The following is a 22,824-nucleotide window of genomic DNA, read 5'->3' on the forward strand; positions in this document are numbered from 1 at the left end:
GACGGCGTTGATTAGACTCGTCGGTTTTTCAGGATGAAACAACTGATTTGTAAGGAAATTAAACCCTTTTTATAGTACATAAGCCTAGGTGAGATAAGAACATGTATTGGGGCAGTGGATGTCTTTGATAGTAATTAATTAAGATTTTAATTAAATTATTGAATTAAAACTGTTATCGATATGATCCGAGCTTTTTAACCCTTGCTGAAAAGCTCAAGATGCAAATTTACTGAGGCGTAACATGAACAGCTTCACATGCTGGGATAAGGGTCATATGTTAGTTTTGGGTTAGGAAAAACAAGTTGACACAAGTTTTGGCAGCAGTTATAAACATGATGAGACAATACAACCATAAGTGCAGAGGTCATTAGTATGTTTCATTGAATGGCGTCTCCACCCAGGTAAATATGTGAATTAACATTGTCAAATATATGACCTATTTTAGACTTAACAGTTCATATATTAGTCCAGAGTGGAGTAAAAGTAAAAAATTGAAACAAACAATTTTCATAATGGAAACTTAACAATTGGTAGTTGGGTAAATTTTAAGACCCTGTCTTTTCGTCTGAGGAAAAGGTCCCGCTTTTAGGTTCAATAACAATATTCGAGAATGACATGCTGATTAAACGGTGGTTCATACTTTTTTAGTGCCACGGCATTTAAAGCATGAACCCATATAGTACTGACCAGGCTGTTGTATTTGTATACTGTTCTGTCCTGAAAATGGTTAAATATTTGCGGTTTGTTTATTTGACTTGTTGAAGGCCTAGTTTTAACCGTTTTTATTTGTGAGCCAATTTTGCAAATCAGTATTCCTTAGCTACGGTAGGGCCCGTAACCCATGACTGCCTGTGTGGATAACTCCAGTCAAATTTAGCAGACGACAAATGCGTTTCTGTTTATACTTAACTGGAACACTGCAGCAGACGTCAGCCAGTAATTATATAAACAATAGGAGCTTGTGGGACATATTGGCAAGTGTAGTGTTTATAACAGCTTGTACGATGATATTGGTAAGTTTATCATTGAAATCTGTACATATTGGCTGCTTTCAGGGAAAACGGGGCTTAATGCTGCATTAAAAGTCTGTCACGTGGGCAAAATTGTTTCTCAATAATTTAAAGAAAATAGATAAAGTATTAGATACACATATCACAACATGTACATGATTGTAGGCTTGTTATTTTTTAGCAAGGCAACCACAATTCTGAAGATGGTTGCAAGTGCAGCGACCAATTGTGAAAAAAATGCATTGTTATTTTGTGTAAGTTATCTCTATAACATAAATATGAGGATAAACAGTCACACACATCTCGACCTGTGCTTTAAGACACACTCTTTAAAATTTGAATGGGTTGTGTTCATTTCAAACTTGCGATATAAAAAGCTATAACATGAGTTTGAAAACCGGGTTGCTTCTAAAATTATGCAAAAGCGAACAAATTCAGTGCCTTTGATTAAATAGTGGAATCATAAATAAAATATGTGATTGATGACTCATCCGATATGGCGTATAAAACGGCTCGACAAGCCTCGCCTTTTCCTATGCCTTATCAGCCTCGTCTGATACTACGAAATATCAAATGTCAACCATAATTTCTCTATATATAGCATATCCATACTATAAACCGATGGTTATTTTAAAGACAGGCGTGTACAAAGCGTAGCATAAAACCCCACAGCAGAGTTATCGTACCATGCTCTTATAATATATCCGTCGGGCATGAGATTGCGTAGCATATTGGAAAATATCCAACTTTCTGTTTCGACCATGAGTAATACTCAAAACATGGTGGCTTAAACTTGCTAATACACGTGAGTACAAGTGACTTTTGTTGTAGACACATTTTGATTTAAGTTACTGTATGTGAGATGGCTAACTATCGCATGGTATGCTTTTGTTTACATGATTATCAAAACTCGTTAGGAATATTACTTTTGGCATTATGTGGCTGTTGAACGGTATAGTCTAAATATTGCATAAAATTTAAGTATTATAATGCAGTAGTATGCATATTTAATGCATTAAGTAGGTAAGTCAAAGCGTTGCAACGTAAGATGCAGAGAATCATATTTGTTTTTTTATGACTTAATGAAGCAATATAAGCCTGCATATCATTATGAAATAAACTTCAGCTAACATGTAGGTAGAGATAAATATTTTACCAGTGCACACACAGTCGCAATACTCATTCAGCGGTGTTTAAAGATCGATTAATACGATATGATATTTGGTGGTAGAGCCTGATACTCATATAAACTCAGATTGTACGGTGGCATAGAGGTGACATTCACTCCTCTTTTTTTGAATGGCACTCCTCTATTTTATCTCATGGCCTCGAGTAACTAAGTCGAAGCCACGAGATACAAAAACAGAGCAGAGCAAAACTAAATAAAATAGGAGTGCAATTAAAAAAAGAGCAGTGCAATAAATAAAATAAAGGTGCATTAAACAAAAGAGGAGATAAGTTTATGTATCATGTGGCCAAAAGTTAGTCAGCCAATCAAATTGTGCGTATTGTGCAAATATTCTATGCGCATATATATAGCTGGCAAAAGCGGGCTTTAACTGTGACGATTACTTTCCTTTGTATACAGATCACCATGAACGACCATATGGAACAATTTGATAGGCTGACTAACTCGTGGCCACGAGTTAGCTAAGTCTGGATCTCGAGTTAGCTATAATTCTCCCCTCTTTTGTTTATGATTACTTCCCTTTGTATAAAGATCACCATGAACAATCATGAGGAACAATTTGATTGTCTGACTAACTCGTGGCCATGAGTTAGCTAAGTCGGGATCTCGAGAAAGCTAAAATTCTCTCCATTTTTAATGCACCCTTCCTTTATTTACTGCACATTTTTTTTAATTGCACTCCTCTTTTATTTAGTTTTGCACTCTTTTTTTCTATCTCGTGGCCACGACATTGCTTACTCGTGGCCACGAGTTAGTAAGTCGTGGCCTCGAGTTACTAAGTCGAGGCCACGAGATAGAAAAAGAGGAGTGCAATTTAAAAAAAGGAGTGAATGTCACCTCTATGTCACCGTAAGACTGGAATGCCAATAATAAGCCATTTATTTCGTAAAGGCCTTGTTTGACCTCCGACTTTAAATATGGATTGTGATAACGATGCGTATTTGCAGTTAGCTGATTATCAATGCACTGCTGCACAGATCAATTGCAATAATTCACTAAAACCTTAAAGTATGCAACAAAAAGGTTGGTGATGATACACGGAGTGGAACACCCCACTTAAGGGACAGACTTTCATTCAAACAGGGATTTCATTATGTGGTATCTGTGACACGTGTTTTTACAACCACGCCCGTCATTGTCTATATTGTTGGTACTTATTACTTTTAAATGAGTATTGAAATTGAAAATAATTTTATCAGCGCTTTACTTAATATGGAAATAACTTAAAACCCTTTATAACTCTTGAATTTCGCAATATCAGCAATTGCACTTGAGCTGAGAAAAAAACTGAGCTTAATGGGGTTATGCATCTGTGTAATGTATCGTTCAAGATAAGCATGTGTTGTCCCCACAGGCTTATCAGGGACGATAATTTCGGCCTAAACTGGATTTTCTATTAGAAGAGGCATCCTTTTAAACAAAAAAATCCATTTTAGCGGAAAGTAGTGTCCCTGATAAGCCTGTGTGGGCTGCACTTGCTAGTCCGGTACGACACTTTACGCACACGCAGTAAACCACGTTTTACCAGAACGAGGCCAATTAGTTTTAAGAGTATTACACTAACAAACAGTCATTGTGCTATGCGTGAATAGTTAAAGTCATTGTTATGAAAGAAATATCGTACAAAGGTTCACCTCAGTCTTCGATCTAATTAAAGTATTTCCCCGCAAACGAAGTTTAAAAAGGGTTATATGTGAGTCACGTTGGCGGTTGGTTGGTTTGTTTGTTGGGCCGTCCGTATAAAATGGTACGATAATTTATGTTTTAAATTATAACCACGAAAAGACACTTTTTCACGCCAAGTGATCCTGCGTTATGCGCCATTAAACGTTTACGAATAAAATGTCGTTATTTTGTGGAGCGAACTTCTTCATTTCTCAAGCATTTCACCAAGAATTACAGATGTGTTCGACAACTTTTCTCAATCTCAGTGATCAACACGTCCATTAGATATGTGCCCTTGAACTATGCTATTTGCTATTACTTGTGCATTTATTCAGGGATCGAATTTAAGACTAATAGTATGTGATCACCATAAACGTTAGATGTTCAGGACACATTTTTCTTCACGCGCAGGTATGAAAATGTTCTTGCGTTATGTGAACTTTAACTTTGCCTTTTTATGACAGAATCATACTCAGAAACATGTTGTAAGTTTTTGGGAGCAGACGACGGACAATTGTTTCCAGATATTTAAATAAAAATCAAAATATGTCATCACCATCAACTATAGATATGCGAGAAAAAATGTGTTCATGTGCAGTGATCTACATGTACCTGAGTTATGTGCCCTTGTACTCATCAATAGCTGCCATTCATGTAAAAAACGGGTACGGCGGTATTTTTAGTCACTTTTGTTACACAGCTCTCATTTGTTATTGAACATAAATACTCAACTTCTTGATCTTTTATGTCTTTATAATTTATTCACAGATATATGCATATACTATCTGGCAGACGGTTTCTATAAGCAGACGACAAAGTTTATAAATACATGTCTGGTATTTGTATAATAGTTTCTACATGAACTTTTTTCTTTACAGAAAATGGGTTTACACGACCTTCGCGTGGCAATTCTGGCGTCTCTAATCGTTTGCGCCTTTGTGGAGGCAGACGACAGCTGCCCGGGACTTCCGGCATGTTTTTGCAGCAAGGACAAAACATCGGTGAACTGCGAGGGGAAAAATTTCACAGAATTTCCAACCAACGTTCCAACATCGGGCGTTAAGCTTTACTTCGGCTACAACGCAATTACGCGCCTGTCGACCGACCAGTTGGCGTATCTGCCGTATCTGGAGAAGCTTCTCCTGAATGTAAACAAGTTGACCGCCATCGAAGCCTTCTCGTTCCGGAACTTGACGCGACTCAATTACCTTGACCTACGGGGCAACAAACTGACCTTCGTGGGAAAAGATTCCTTTTCCGATCTGCCGACTCTGCAGACGCTCTACCTGACTACGAACCTTATCGAAACCATTGAGGAAGGTAAGTTCTACTTGTCTTCAGATGATGGTAGATTTAAAATCAATGCTTTTTGACTTGCCATCGCTTAGCGGCAATGAACAACGATTTTAAGGCCCGGTGCGTAAGCAATTTTACAAATACAATTACATAGCATTTATATAGCGCAAACATTATTTGCATATTCTATTGCGCTTCACAATTACATATTCGGCATTAAGACCAAAACTTGTTAACAATATACATGTATGTTCAAGAACGTAAAAACAATCGGAATTTACTATTTTAGTAAGTAAAAAATGCAGACTTCATATTAATCCTACAAGTACATTCATTGTTTGTAAAATTGTCCACATAGATGTGTTTTCAGCCTTGACCTAAAACTGGCTTCATATTGACAAGCCCTAAGATACTCAGGTAGATTGTTCAACCATTTTGGAAAGACGACGGCAAGAGATCCGTCGGCTATTTTTGTTCGTCGTCTGGGGATGTATAATTGTGTGTCAATTTTTTACCTTAATTTGTACTGTCCTCGAGCAGGTACAAACAAGTCTCTTATGTAAACTGGAGCTGTACTATTGATTACCCAAAATACAACAACTAAAACTTTAAACATCACCCTGGCCTCTACAAGGAGCCAGTATAACTGTTTTAGTAGATCAGTGATAGGTTCTTCAAAAGAAGCGTTCAAGACTTCTCTTGCGGCATGATTTTGAACTCGCTTTAGCTTCTTGATTTGGTAAGCGGGAACTTCCGTAAAAAGACCATTGCAAAAGTCAATATGCGACAGAACTAATCCATGTGCTAATGATGCCGTAGACTTTTTTTAAAGATGTTTTAGTACAGCTTTGATATTTCGTAGTTGTGCAAAAGTTGAGGGTGTTGGTCATTATTACACCAAGATCTCTTTCATGATTTACAAATTTCACTTCGCAACCACCGGCAACCGCGCTTGAAGTACTCAATTTGGCCAACTGTTGCCTGGTTCCATATACAATAATTTCAGTTTTTTATTGATTCATTTTTAGTTTGAAGGTTGACATCCACTTAAGGACGTCGCCCAGGCAACTATTAAGTTGCTGAAAAACAGTTGACTCATTTTCGGAATTACCTGTTTGAATTGTGAAAGCTAGCTTTTGGTTATCTGCATATCCATAAAGATCAGCCGGGTATTTTCGAACCACTCTGTTGAAGGCCGATATATACAAAGTAAATATAACTGGCCAGGCACAAGAACCCTGAGGAACACCAAAAAGTAATTGCTCAGTTTCAGATGTTGACTGTTCGACTAACAATTTCATTATTCTGTTGCTGAGATAGAAGTTGATCTATTTTAAGGGAATGCCATGAATACCAAACACGTCTTGAATAATACGAATAAGTATTTGGATATCAATGGTGTCGAACGCTGCACTCAAGTCAAGCATGACCACGATGATGACTTTACCTTCATCAATATTTTCTAGAAGGTCATTATACATTCTTAGCATTGCCGTGTCGACTCCGTGATGTCTTCTATTGGCACTTTGGTAAGGTTGAATGAGATTATTAGCCTCAATATGATCATTTATTTGGTTTAATGCAGCTTTTTCTAGAATCTTTGAAAGAAATGTCAAATTTGAAACCGGACAATAGTTCGGTAAATCCAAAGGGAGACATTTTTTCTTCAACAATGGTGTAATTACAGCGTTTTTCCATATGTCAGGCAATAGCAACGACCTATTTACTATTTCTGTCAAAAAAGGTGCCAAATCTGAAAGATGCTCTTTTAGTCTCACAGTTGGGATTGCATCAAGTTCACATGTTGTAAGTTTGGATGCATGTACAAGTTTAATAATATCTCTTTGGGAGAGTGGTCGAAAACAGTAAGTGGATTTCTGATCACAGGTGGACTTGATGTCGGACTTGAGCAGAACAAATTACTGTTGCATGTTGTTTCAATTGGCAAATTTTCCAGTTCATTTCTTATTTTGATTATCTATCTGAAACGTATCATATGAAGTCATTAGCTAAAGATACTGCACTTGAATGTTATGGGGGTGGTTTTCCTTCGATCTACCCAGTAAATCGGATGTTATAGCGTTTAACTTCATTGTATTCCATTCTGCGTCCCCAATTTTGTCTTTGTAGTATTCATCATTGAATCTGGAAAGTTCCGCACTATAATTGTTTGCCACACCTTTGTAGACTTTTCTAGACAGGTCAGATTTGTTACGCATACAGTTTTTTATATTGATCGTCTATACTGCTTCAACTGTTTAATACACCCAGAATACCTCGGTACACTTGGTCTACATGCATGTAGTTCGGTTCTTTCTTTCAGAGGTGCATGCTGCTGAACAATTTCTGAAATGTGTTTGGTGAATTCACAGACAAGGTGATTAACATCAGATGAGCTTTCAACAATTGCGTTTAATTCTTGAAAATCTGCTTGTAAGATGTCTATTGGCACAGATTTCCAAGTGCGTGATTTAATTTCTTTTCCGGTAAGGGGAGGACGACATTGTTAAATATTGCAGCTGGCAAAACAATGATCATATTTGAAAAAGTCTGTTACAGGTTCTGAAACTTAAACATGTTTGTCTTCAATTTTTGTGATAATCAAATCAAGAATATGGCCTCCAGAATGCGTAGGTGCATTGACATGTTGAACAAGTCCAAAAGATTTCAAATAATGCATAAATTGTTTGGTGTAGCAATCTGATTTATTGTCAATATGGATGTTAAAATCACCTTACAGGATCCGAGACTCGGCTCTGGTTTATATTTGTTCAAGAAACTCCGTAAATTCTGTTATGAGCATAGCCTGCGTCACAGGATATCTCTCTGAGTATGGTGGTCTATATATTCCAATAATGTAGAGGATGAATGAATTACAACATACTTTCCATTCAGCACATTAAAAGGACGTAAATTGTTTTGCAAAGCATTTTGAAACTTTCAGATTGCTTCTGTATAGAAGAGCCAATCCTCCCCCCTTACGGCCTGGCATCGGGACATCATCGAAACAGTACCCATCTTGAGATAATTCTCCCCGGACAACATTATCAGCCTCGGGCTGTAACCAAGTTTCGGTGATTACACAGAGATCAATACTTTCGTCATAGATGTGTTGGAGAATCTCAGCACTTTTCCCCGCAGATATATGGTGTTGACTGTCACTGGGGGCTGACGAGGTCAAAGCGTAGTCCGTTTCGCTACGACGTCGGGTATATGTTTTACTACGAAAACATTGTTTAAAAACATATGACATCGAGAACGGATTAGTCGAAAATTGTGTTTTAAACATGTAAGATCATGCTTTTCTATTAACAAAACTCTGAATTTAAGCATAATGACATTTCATAGGTTTGTTACATCAAATTATATTCCAAGATTTGTCTGGTTTATGCGGTTAAACATGAAATATACCGCTGATTTTCAAAGCGAAGTCAAGTTTCACTTTTAAAAATGCAATTAAGGTTTACAACTGTGTTTAATTGACACCATTTTACAATTTCCATATTGATCTATGTATCGTTAAGCCACTGGTGTGTTTAGAAATGTGTGGGGTGACTCAGTTATCAGAAATAAAGGCTAAATATTATTATTAGGCATGATCATGTCTCTGACAGTATACGTATAAGCCTCGCTACGACAACGTTTTAGCGTGTATGCGTTTCTCACAGAAGACGTATTGGTTATCTCTCGAAGGCAAAATGAAGAAAAAAAAAGTTAATACAGAGTCATGGAGTGGCTGGATGTTTCCTTTGAGGAAGAGGTAGTAACAACGGCACAACATGATTCGAAGCGCACAGTCGACATTGTATTGCACATTATTGCACATGATATAATTAAATTCACGACTAGGCCAAATGAAACGATTAAACTCGAAAATCCATATAATATAAGATGACAGTTGAGAGTCGATAACCTAATGTCGTCGGTCTCAATAAAAATGACGCATCTTTACCTCGTGGCAATCCCTTATACGTTCATTTTGATACAGACCGACGATAGGTTTTCAGCATACGGTACTCTTTATCAAATAACATTCGATTCTCGTTATCCCCAACTCGCTTATCTCAAAACTCTGCTTATGTCAAAGTAAATCCCATGTCCCAACTTCGATCATTATGTATCTCATACGGAATTTGATTTTTACATTGTATATATCAAAGCGATTTTCTTGAAAATCGGTTATCGTCAACTAATTTTGAGATGAATTTCATGTTCGTATACATGATTTTACCTGTAAAATCCACACCTGTAACAGCCGTAAGGTGTGGAAAGTAGGACCCCAATGGCACAAATTCGCAATTGCATAACCAATATATTGTTGTAAAGGTGTGGCAGTGGGTTCTGTCACAGGCTATTGTTTACTGCGTACATGACAGCCGGTAAATTTACCTCGTGTTACAATGCGGTTAAGGCCCAGTCTCACTATGATGCCGGCGGAGCCCCAGTGCGTGATCAGGCATCTACCGGGTTGAACCGGGGCCCTACCGGGATGAACCGGTGCTCCACCGGGATGAACCGTGGACGACCGGGGACAACCGGGGCTCCACCGGGAGTATTAAAATGTTTAATACCTCCGGGATGAACCGGGAGTCACCGGGTAGGACCGGCAACGACCGGCTTGGCACCGGGAACAACCGGGACTGTATCGGGAACAACCGGTATGAAACATTTGAATACTTTCCCGGTGGAGTCCCGGTTGTCCCCGGTTAAACCGGGGCGTTGCCGCAGCTCTGCCGGGGTCTGATGCCGGTATAGTCCCGGTGAGTGCCGGCGTAGTGACGGTATACCAGGACTCTGCCGGGACTACCGGCTTTCACCGGGTTCAACCTTTTCGTTTGGATGTTCATGCGCACAGTGAAGCACGGCATCTTTTGCACTGGGAAATGGCAGTCTGCAGTAACTGCAAACTGCATGTGATTTGTCCTGAAATGTATACAGAAACTTCGTTGAGCAACCTATACATTATATTTGTACTCGTTGCGCAACCAATACCTACTCTGTGCGAAACCTATACATAAAGTGACTTGTAATTTCCTTCGAAAAAAAGCATTTGAATAATTAAAAAATATGTTCGTAACCTGTTTGCACTTTAAAATGTGTAATGTACACTGAATCAAAGTAACATGTAGTTTTATTTTATTTAAGTAACCGTAATTAGCTATTTTAACAGAATAACCACCTTATGCATTGCTTCAAATCAAAATATTTCGATTTTAGCTTAAAATAAACTTAAAGGTTGCAATTACGCGTATTTGTTATTAGTTTGTTATTGAAAATAAGTACCTACTATTACTGGATGTTCCGTTCTCTGATCCATAAACACCAGAAAAGATGAAACTCGCCTGATTAAGTAGTGTATTTACACAATGTTTTCGTAGTAAAACCTATACCCGACGTCGTAGCGAAACGGACTACGATTTGACCTCGTCAGCCCCCAGTGACTGTGGAAAGTTTCAATTGTTTTATTCTATGAGCATTTATCAAAGGCGTTGGATCCAGCTTAATCTGGATTAAATTTGTTAGATGGACACCAGCATTAGATTTTGCCTCGGGCGATCTGCTCGTTTACCCCTGTATTTCAAAAGATTGTGTTTTTTTATAAAAGCTAGAGTTTCTTCACTTGGTCTTATAAACCTTCTAGGTATATGTCTATAATCCAATAATTGGTCTCTATTGTACTGTATAACAAACAGTACATGGGCTAGCCATAAATCCAGGTGAGCTGTTGTTCACACAAAATAGTGAAATCGCTGAACCGTTTCTCCAAAAAGTGCCAATATATAAATGTTTTCCATCTAAGTTTCTCATTAAACAAAGAAAATTCCTCAAAATAATTTCTGTAGCATGTTAATCACAACTTCATAAACAAGTATGCCAAATATCCTTATCCCAGAATCTTTATTTTCTGAGAAATAATCAAAATACAGCATAGCTGAGAAATATTTCAGCCTACACCAGGCGCATATTCAACAAGTATATACAACAACACGATGACAATCAAAACCATCGATGTGTGTAAGTCTATTTGTCAGCGGATGTAATCATTCATTATCGATGTGTCGTTGTTTATAGACTAATCAACAACGAGTTTAGAGTTGTGATGTAAATCAATTATACATGGAGACAAAATGTAAGTCGAGTGATTTAATTATCACACATCATAACTACAAAGAGCTATTTATTTACGGCTATATTGCGATAATGTTTTTATATTATTTTGGATTCTTAGATACTCTAACAAATTTCCAAATGTACCAACAAAGTGGATGGTAGTAAGCATTACGCTGGTCCGTCTGTCTATCCGTACATTCGTTCGTACGTCTTGATATCTTGTTTCCTAAACATCTCTGTAACTGCTGGGTGGATTTCGCTTCAACAGTCACCGCTGAATTACCTTAATGGGATGCTATTGTTAAGGTTGGAATTTTTGCGGCCACTAGTTTCAGCAGTCGTATGGTCCTTTGTCTTTTTTCCACTCATTCAAGCTCCCAGTTAATTAGTCGTTCGCACGAACCACACTGTCGTGTCCACGAGTAAATATATCATTCATACGACGTAATAAGTTGGGTGAACGGAAATGATCTCAACACAAATTAAATTGTGGATATGAAGTATGTGTGCCACTGTATTTGCAACTTACAAAGTTGCCTATTTGTATTGTACACAGCTTCTTAAATATATTAGCTATTAATTATCCATGTTACATTCGCACTCGAAGCTACAAATGTGGTGTGCAGTCTATAGGAGAGTTAAACTACATATATACAGCCGAAACCATATTGTGAAGAAAAGACATTAATTGATGCTTTAAAGCAATGTTTTTGTTTATTTTCAGACAATTAAAAAGTTTAATGTTAAAATGTTGTCTACAATTTTTAATCTATATCACCAACTCACCGTTTATGAGATGTAATCTTGCCCTACACTTTTGAAAAGTACATTTAAAGTTATAAGTTCATAATGTTATACAATCTTCCCTGTGTTCGTATATTTTCAGGTTCGTTCAATGGGTGCAAATCTCTGGAATCCATCTATTTACAGTCGAACAAACTCAAGGCTGTTCCTCCCCTAGGCGATCTTCCCGCTCTTAAACAGTTGGTACTAGAAGGGAACCTCATAGAAAACGCGACGTTTCCGGAGACGTTCTTTAAATGCACGTCTATGAGTAACATCGTAATTAGCAATAACAACATCGAAGAACTGCGGAACGAGACGTTTCAAGCGTTGCAAAACCGATCTCTGTCGACACTGTACTTATCGCGGAACAAGATCACGACGGCATCGGCGGGAGTTTTCAGCCACATCCGGTCAATTACGTCGCTGAAACTGGGCTCGAACCCGCTGGACGGCGCCGACCTTCGTGCTCTTATAGGAAGTCTAGCGGGAAAGAAGCTGGCCTCCATAGATCTATCGGATATTAAACTAAACGGGATCCTAATGCTGGACACGTTTTCGTTGCTAAGCAACACGACTATCACTTCATTAAAGCTGACGTACAATAAGATTCAATCCCTTGAAAACAACGTTTTCTACGGTCTCAACAGGCTTATAGAACTCGATCTGTCTAATTGTCAACTGCAAATAACGAACGAGGCTTCGTTTAATGGCCTGGATAGCTTAAACCTACTGAATCTGGAGAAGAACAAACTTACGGACATCCCACGGAATTTACCGAGTCGTCTTACTAAGCTGTACATGGACGACAATCAAATAACAGCAATTCCGGACAGTATATTCGGCAATCTCGAGTATCTTCAAGAGCTTTACATACGTTATAACTCTATACAGACCCTTACACAAGGCTCTTTTATGGGTCTTCTGAAATTGGAACGCCTTAATCTTTATCACAACGTTATAGCGACCATTCCGGGAAAGACCTTTGACCCGCTGACGTCATTAAAAGGGCTTGACATGGCTAAAAATAACCTCGCCAACATTCAGCAATCTGTAGGGAGGTTTTCCTCACAGGGGTCATTGCAGTACATAAATCTTGCCGATAACAATTGTGTTTATCTACAGCCGGACTTTTTTAAGTTCATGACGTCATTAACGGAAGTCCACCTGGAAAGGAACAATCTTGGTGGGTTGATAGCCGAGAACTATGGGGGATCATTTTTTGCTTCCCTTACCAGTCTAAATCAACTTTACTTGATGGAAAACAGCATTACGCATATTCCCGGCCCAACGTTTCAAAGTCTAGAATCGCTACAAGTACTAAATGTTAGTCGCAACAAACTCAGAGATTGGGACTCTACTCTATTTCGGACAACGCCAAAACTCCGGATATTCGATGTCTCCTATAATCTCGTGGCGAATCTGCAGGACGAAAATCTCCGAGAACTCAGCGCGTCGCTTAGGTCCATGAATTTGACTGGCAACCCTTTTATGTGCGACTGCGACCTCCGATGGTTCCGTGACTGGATAGATCACACCAGCGTCCAGCTAACAAATAATTTAACCTATACCTGCAATGGCCCGGCTGCTTGGAAAAACCAGCCGCTTATGTCATTCAGCAGACAAAAAATAAATTGCTTCGTATTTACGTGGTGGATGATAACAGCTATTTGTGTGACTTTGGCTTTAGTCATCATCATCGTGTCTGGACTTTTGTACAGAAAGCGATGGCCAATCAAACTGTTTATTTACAAACTGAGAAGGACAAGAAGACTTCGCGCTAATGATGGTCAGGGAAATTATGGCGCAATAAACCCGGACGACGGCGTGTACGATGCGTACATATCATGCTCCGAAGACGACACAGATTGGGTCCGAACGCATTTACTTCCAGTTATCGACAATGGCTGCTTGATCAAAGATGAGCCGTTCGGAGGGGAGTTCAAGTGTTATTTTGGAGAGCGCGATAGCCAACCCGGTAAGGCAACACTTGTGAATCTTAATCTGGAATCACAGTGAAACATAGACGATATTCGATAATGTTATAACTACTTGTTCACATATTAAACTAATTTTACATATTTTTTTTTAATATCGATGTTTGACAGTATGTTTTTGCATGTCCATGTAAAGGTTCCCATAAGAAAAGGTTAAATATTTGAAGCCATTTCATTTGCCTTCTACCTTACGCATGCGTCAAATATGGATTGAAAAGGTGTGGATTTTAAGATTTTTATTGCGAATTCGATGCTAGTAACTTAATAATCATAGAAGTGAATTCTCAAAACAATTTCTGTGTTATTGCTTAATAGTAGATTTATTAATTCAAAAACGTAGTTCTTTACACATGGCCTGGGGCCTGTATTCACCAACCGAATCTTAGACTTAAGTCTAAAAAATGAATACTCTAAGAACTGTTATGTTTCAAAACCACTTGAAAGTTTATTCTGGCAATGAACTTAACACAAATTATTACATAATTCTTCATTAATTTTATGATAAGATGCTAATGTTATAGGCAAAAGTTTAAGGTGGTATATATGCACACTTGCAGGAACTTTTTATTATCGAGTTTAGACTATTCTGTATTCTTAAGCATTCGAATGGTTTGGTTAAAACGTCAACTAATGATTTTGTCCAGAAAACGGGAATAAGGATGTCTTAAAAATCATAATGCTTTTGATGCAGTCGAGCTAATATAAGTTGACGATTTCCTGCAAGCGGAAAATAAAATAAAGCATTCCTGTTAGGTTCGGTTGCCGTGGGGCAGATGTACGAGGGCATCAATGCGAGCCGGAAGGTTATAGTGGTTCTGAGCAGGAACTACCTGAACCCTACAAACCTATTCGAGCTGGACCTGACAATTACAGCATTATATGAAAAGAAACTTGAAGATTATGTCGTCATTCATATTGATAAGGTAGGTAGCGTGTGAATGTTGTTTTTGATTTGTAAAAGAAACCGATTCCGAATTTCAATCATGTATATAAGAGGATTACAACTACGCTTGTTCTCGATCGCTCACATGATCCAATGTGCACATTTGGCGTCCCTATTGACATAATTCTGTTGAATAAATACTGCTTAAATCAAGTTTAAATGAAATCAAGCGAGTCATTGGTTTACATCGTAATGGTTAATAACAGATCTTGCTCGCATATTCAAGTCAGCCTTGCTGTTGGAAAACCGGCCTTAATGCATGTGCATATTTGTCTTCCCATATAACCATGGACACAAGCTAATCAGGGACAACTATTTCCACTTTTATTGTATTTTTTCCTTGCAAAGAAGGCTCTTGTTAGAGAAATCCAGTTTAAGTAGAAAGTGTCATCGCCGAATAGCCTGTGCTGACTGCACGGACTTCTCTGGGACGAATCTTTTCGCACATGCATTCAACCCCATTTTCCCAGAGTGAGGCTAATATACATTTATTCGCTCTTTTGCTAACCGGTTTTCATTTAAACTTTATTTAAGCAGTTTTTATTCAACAGAATTATGTCAATATACCAAATGAGACCATATCGTATTACGAAATATCTTTTGCATGATTTAAAGGGCTTGCCGTTACAAAAGTTCCCAAAGCATCTCGCGAACAAGATACGCCGCAACGAGATTCTCGAATGGACGGAAGATGCCCACGCGCAGGCGCTCATGAAAGGAAAGTTAACCGATATTCTGAAGAACCGTGAGGTTGCGGCGGACAGGGATACAGTGTGAGCCTGTGAAGGAGAAGTCTATTGTTGACCATGTCAGTGTCGTTCCATATTAAACTGTGCAGTACGCACTCGCTAATCATTGAATACACTTTTCGCAGAGACTGGATTTTCGTTAAAAAGATACTTTGTTTGAACAAAAACATCCACACACGCGGAAAGTGTCGTCCCTGATTAGCCTGTGCGAACTGCACAGGCTAATATTTCACGATTCTTTGTTGTTATGCACTATTTGATAATTTTAAAATTAAATTTAACAAAGACTCTAGGCAATTCTAAGAACATTCCTAAAGTATTTTCCGAATATGCGCTGTATGCGAATAAATTAAGAATTAAACGGTTAATTCAAAGTAAATAATTAAATAGACGCGTTTCAATAGTCCATTGTAGACCTTAGTCAATCATGTTTAGTCATTTTTACGCATAAACATTTACAGTTTAACTGGTAACGAGATTTATATCATTTAAAGACTCTCTGCGTATTGAGATATACAGATTTAGGAAAATTCCACTTACATATTGATACAAACAAGTCTGTCATATTGAAACTATTTTTTAAAGTCAAATATATCTACCTTACCAAAGTTATTTATGAACGCAACTATGGCTTGTTTTGGAAAAAAGGGTTAGCGCTGTTTGTACCTACGGATTAGTTGGGGTTTCTCTAAAAATTATGGAGATCCGTGCATCATAACTTTAATGTCAAATAAAGTACATTATATTAGACATTATTAAAGAGCCACGTGATGGCTTTAACCAGTTTTAATCAGTTCTAGACGATAAAATTGTTTGAAGTATACTTTGATTCTAATATCTCTACTTTAGTAGATGCGATGCTATAAAGCTGAATTGATAGTTATCTCTGGATGACTATCGTTCTTGTTTAAGGCGTTTAGCAAGAAATGATGTAATTATTCATATAAAAACAGACGTGTTCAATATTTAAAACCGCTGCTCTTATTTTACGTAGATACTTCTCTAAACGAATACTGTGTTTTATCCCATCATCAGACGTGCATTGTCGAAATAAACCACTGTGGAATAAATATTCCTCTATTTCAGCAGTGCTGAAATAAAGCTGTCACGCGCGGCGAAGAATGTTCATATTACTCGGAATCAACTAAAAAGTAATCATTTTTAGTAAAATCGAATCAGATTCAACAAAACAAACAATTTGCTACCAAGATGTAAATATTTTTAACACAAAGTGCAACTCAAAAAGCAAATAAACATTATTTACAAATATTAAGTGCGCGTAATCGTGACGTCATTATTAACACGTCATACGACACAATGCAAGTTGTTTCACGCTAAAGATGCAGTTGTTTAGTGTCTTTTTTTCAATATTTCTTAAAAATCGGGGACGTAGAGGTATGATAAACAGAAAAACAGGTTAGTTACTGATCTTTTTGTAATGTATGAGGCTCGACACGATATTAATTATGAAACAATGTTTGCTTAAAATATCTTTGGGATTTTCCGTCTAGTTCGATTTTCCTATTCTATTTTTAAAGAAATAATTTACGATTAAGAAAATTGATGGGATAAATCGAATACTAGGTCGGTGCCGACCTAGTATTCTCTATGTGTTTGTGGCATTATCGAAAAGGATTTATACTCGATCCATTTTTCACAGAAACATTACATGTATATATTTAGTAATATTTTAATTTGAATTATAAGGCTATACTAGGATGTGTTTTTTACATATAACATGTATTGTTAATATTGCTTGGCTAACTGTTCGTTCTGTGACGTCATAAAATCGGTTTACATATATGAGTCTTGTTCTGGAAGAACATGGCTAAATAAATGCGCGTTAAATGTCGTCACAGATTAGCCTTTAAAAATCCGCACAGGCTAATCAGGGACGACACTTTCCGCCTAAACTGGATTTTCGTATAGAAAAGACTTCCTTTAACAAAATCCATTAATGCGGAAAGTGTCGTCTTAGATCGTCCGGTGAGGATTTATCAGGCTAATGTGGAATGACACTTTCCGGTCATGCATTAAGGCCCGTTCTTCCAGAGTGCGGCTCAATTCGTTTTTATTAATAATCCAATGCGGTCGCTCCAGCTTGACCCATTTTGTTTGTCTTGTCTCTCCTGATGATGCAGCTGAATAACTATTTTATTTTTATTATTTGTTATTTCTCGCAATAAAATATTTATTTTGTCCCTATGTGTTATCTGTCAGAAAGCTGTTTGTATTCTTTTTTATTCTAAGGTGTCTTGTATGTTGTATTTCTTGTATCGCGATTGCTTTATGTTACCTTGACTTTCACGCGTTTTATTGATAAGTTGATTTAGACAAGGGGGTTCATTCCATGTCATTTCGCAGTAAAATATCATATTTGTGTATGTATCACATCGATGCGATTGTATAAGATCGACAACATTGAACTGGCACTCGTGAACTCCATACGCATAAATTATACTCTTGGATTTTTTTCTATATTTGCAATCGGTTTTGTTTGCTCGAATATAAGGAGACAAAAATAGAATAATTGGTAAAGTACGATTCAATTGATTTAAAGCGCTTCAATTTCAGAAAAGTATTTATTGTTTGTAATAGTTCTCTAAGATGTTCACGAATATAAGTTAGTGTCAGGTTATTATAACATCGTTTTTTGTCTCTGTTAAGTACCCTTAATAGGCTTTTCGCCAGTCGATGAAAAATACAACACTCCCACTCGCCGTCCGAATATTCCAAAAGGAAGGAAAATTTCGCCAATTTCGTTGGTTATTTGCAAGTGAACAAATAAAATGAGCTCTGAAACTAAACATTTCAGCAAAAAGGTATGTACAAGAATACTATATTTGATTGATTGATTGTGGAATTAAGTACCTAGCATTTTAAAAAGACCTATACTTTCCCATCTGAAGGTTCCTCGACGCCTTATTCTTAATTTCAGTTTTTTGCGCTTATTGTTCCCAATTGATATGATACCGATACTTATCCCAAGTTTTTTTTATAAATAATCATTGTGTCTGTTTTATTGATGAAATTTCCAATTGTCAATAGACTAGTGCTAACATTTGAAACAATTTCTTATTATTTACCGAATATTAAATTCCAGTTGTTGTGAAATTGTTTAAGATGTGCTTATATTTTGTAATATCGATGCTATTTGTTATATTTCTTTTATCATGTTTTGAGTGTTATTTGTAGCTGTAGTTTTTATTATTGCTTTTGGTTTAACCAGTTGATCGGGATGATTTTGTTTAAATAAAGGTAGTTTTCAAATAGTACTTACTATTTGTGCAAGATATGTTTAATTATTTTCGTAAAATTTCAAATAACAGTATTTGTAGATTTAAAGCTCATCCAGTGTATATAAATTAAAAAAAATATACAAGCGAAACAGAAAATATCATACGAATTTAAAATCCGGGATCGGATATATTGATAATTTCGAAACAAATTATATCACCCAGATCAAAACAATTTCTATATACGGAGAAAGTTGAAGCTATCTCGAGGGAACGACTTACTAACTCGTGGAAACGAAATAGAAAAAAAAGGAGTGCACAACTAAATAAAACAGCGGTGCAGTAAATCTTTTTGTTTTCTCTACTTTAACATTTCGTTTGTCGACTTTTATATTTTTTATCGACTTGTATATTTTGTTCTCTCGACTTGTTAAGTTTGTTGTATATTTAAAATGAACGGATAATTCATATATTCATATATTTGGAGGTAAAACCTTCAACTATCATGTGTCGACCAATCAGAATATTGTAAGTTTTGCTCTAGTCTTTTTTCCATCTCGGTCCCTCGACTTAGTCACTCGTTGACAGACATACCTCACTCGTTCTCTCTGCGTGTGTTTGATGCACCCGTCTTTTATTTCTAGCACCACTCTTTTTTAATTGCACACGTCATTATTTTGGTTACGAATCCCCTTTTTCTATCTCGTTCACTCGACTAAGAAGTTGTTCCCACGACAAAGAAAACTCGTTGGAACGAGTAAGTAAGTCGTTCCCTCGAGTTAGTTTGACGTGGGAACGAAATAGAAAAAGAGGAGTGAATGTCACCTATATGCCATATAATTTTACATAAAAATATTTAATACATGCACATTTATAATCTGAGATCAATACTTTATTACAGAGGTTGTGTTAATCAAAGACACACACACCTTATAATCTGAGATAAATACATTTTTGCATAGGTGGAGTTAATAGAAACACAAATGTTATCATCTGAGATAAATGCGTTTTTGCAGAGGTGGAGTTAATAGATACAAAAACATTATCATCTCAGATAAATAGTTTGTTACAGAGGTGGAGTTCGTAGATAAAACATGACTCAGTCATCTGAGAAAAACGATTGTGTATATTATTTAATATGTTTAGTTAATATATACATCATTTTCGTCTGAGATCAATATATTGTTACAGACGTTAAACTAATAGATACACTACACTAATCCCTCTAGATCAACACATTGTTACAGAGGTTCAGTATAGAAACATCCATGACACAGTTAACAGAGAGAAACTATTGTTTACGTTTTTTACAGATTTCATGGTGGACCAATATTCCGATTGCAATACCCTGTTGGTAGACCAGTATCTGTCAAATAGAGCCTTTTAAACATTACTAGTATTTCAGTAAAGGTTAAGCTAAATTGGTCAATACTCCTATCTAGTTCACAATTATCTTAGTAAAGCAGATAAAGCTCCGTTGCTGGTGTCAAATATTTAAAATCAGGGTTATGCATATTTTGCATGTTTACTCAAATGTCCACGGCGGACTTAGTGTACTATAGGCAAGGCCTTTAGAACTGTATGATATTAAACATTTCATATCAGCTGTAGTTTATTACTTTACATTTACTTGTTCTTTATTTTAGTACACTTCATTAGTTGTTATATTGATCATACATTTGGATTTTTAAAATTATTTTTATATGGTACAGTCACAATATGTGATTGGAAATCCACACATCTATTATACCAAATATGCTTGTTTTTTTGTGAGCTAACCTGAGCACACAGCTGCTGTGATCACCATATGTCCGGCATTTGTTGTCGTGCGTCGTGAGTGTTGCAGTGTTCGGTATGCGTCTTCAACGTTTTGTTTGTTAGCACTCTTAAGGGCCAAATAGTTTGCTCAATTTTGATGAGACTTTATTGCAATATTTACTTTTGCGAAATTTAGGTCTGGATTGATGAAAATTCGTATGCATTCTAACACTATATACAACGGATACAACATGAAATAAAAGTAGGTTGTGTATTTATAGTTATTAATAGTGGGCATTTTTGAAAATGGTAACAAGTAACCGAAATGAAAAAGCAAAAATACGGTTAATACTATTTACAGATTTATATTTATGTCACCAACAATACAACAAAAATATTAAAAAAATATCGATGAATAAAGCTTTAACTTAGTGACTCCAAACTGCGACGTTAAGATGTGCATGTCTATCATTACACTAGAATACCATTTATCTCCGATGAATATCCATATTACAAATAGTAATTTATTGAAAATAGTTCGCACGTATGATACATTAGATGATGTTGTTTTTCAACTCGATACACGCATGTCGACATAAACAAATCACTAAGCATGCCAGGGATATACAAAAACGCATCAAACACCCAAATATTTATACTACGACGGTTCAGAAGAACGGACTATATCGCTAGAAGCCATATGGCAGAATGTTTATTCCGACAATATCAAAGCAGAGTTTTATTACGGGACACATGTATCCCAAACTTAGGTAACCAGTTGAAATCTCATAAAAACCGTGTGTCCACTCAAAATCCACATTAATGGCTAAATGTTGGTGAACTTTTGTCATGAAAATATTTATCTCGACAATACATAGCACACGTTTTAATCTGGTTTTAATCTGGATCACGTGAACCCAAAACTTGTTGACCGGGTGAAATCGTAGTATTTTTTCAAATCTAGATAACACATTTATGATCGAATCTTGATAAAACGTGGCCAATCTGTTTGTCTGGACAATACCTTGGGCAAGCGCGAATCTGTGAGACATTCATGATTTATAAAAAAACTAGGTCACCAGGTCAAATGATGGAAAAACCTTGTAACAACTATAGCAGCCACAATGATGACTTAATCTTGAAGAAAAAGTCATCATGACAGTATCTAGGCCAAGTACAAATATGGGTCACGTGTGTTTCCATGTCCGGGTAACCATTTCAAAAGTAAGAAAAACTTTTACCGATCGATAAGTCATATTAATAACTTAATTGTGATGGAACCTTGTCAGAAGTTTTATTTTGGCGATATAAAGACCGAGTTTGAAATTAGTTAACGTGTGACTATACATTATATTACAACGGTTAAATCTTATAAGACGCATATAAGCTCTATAAAAGCAAAATGTATGCTTGGGGTCAAAAATAAGGTCACCAGGTTAAGTCTTCAACAAGGGATGCACCTTTCTATTCAGGTGAGCGCTTCAGGACTATAATTGACTTCGTGTTATTTTCAGCATACGAAATCAGATAACGGTATTGTTTAATATTATTTTTTTATAAGGCAATCGGCTCGTAAAGACCAAACCATACAAACCAATGTTGTTTTTTTAACTAAATATTTTACAATACGTGCCATGTGTTTTGTATTATCTCGATATTCATGCTTTATTCATTTGATGGTAATGTTTATTTTGCTTATGTCGTTTAGTTTGCAATAAATTAGTTAAATTTATTTGTTCATTTATGGAGTTATTGCCTGTTATAATTAAAAAAACGACCCGTGGTCAGTATATCGTTTTTGATATGTGGAATAAATATATTCCCGCAAACAATGCCAGGCACGAACACCTAAAACTTCAGTGGTAATGAGCCCCCAGAGCGATGTCAAGTCGAATCGATGGGATGCTAGATTTTAATCGATTACTTGAAAGGCTGCTTTTTTTTAACGCGTTGCGGATAATATACAATGTAATAATTTAAATGAGCTAAAGCTGTATATTATTGGTTCACATTAAAATCATATATAAAGTGTTATAATTAATGACAACGACTTAAAATGCGGATTGATAATTTATTAACTAGTCAAT

The 22,824-nt window shown here is 36.6% G+C and overlaps 1 protein-coding gene across 2 annotated transcripts; it reads left to right on the forward strand.

The window, feature by feature from the left end:
• The first annotated feature begins 937 nt into the window (after positions 1–937).
• LOC127838382 (insulin-like growth factor-binding protein complex acid labile subunit) lies at positions 938–22,469 on the forward strand. 2 transcript variants are annotated; one of them, XM_052366099.1, is made up of 5 exons: positions 938–1,013; positions 4,743–5,184; positions 12,158–14,032; positions 14,805–14,974; positions 15,610–22,469. In XM_052366099.1, the coding sequence occupies exons 1-5, from the start codon at positions 1,005–1,007 to the stop codon at positions 15,769–15,771; spliced, it is 2,658 nt and encodes an 885-aa protein (XP_052222059.1). In that variant the 5' UTR covers positions 938–1,004; the 3' UTR covers positions 15,772–22,469. The 2 variants fall into 2 exon arrangements, with proteins under 2 accessions (XP_052222059.1, XP_052222060.1); XM_052366100.1 differs by lacking the exon at positions 938–1,013 and adding an exon at positions 1,669–1,815.
• Positions 22,470–22,824: the final 355 nt, after the last annotated feature.

Source organism: Dreissena polymorpha, chromosome 7, assembly GCF_020536995.1.
Source record: "Dreissena polymorpha isolate Duluth1 chromosome 7, UMN_Dpol_1.0, whole genome shotgun sequence".
Lineage (NCBI taxonomy): Eukaryota > Metazoa > Mollusca > Bivalvia > Myida > Dreissenidae > Dreissena > Dreissena polymorpha.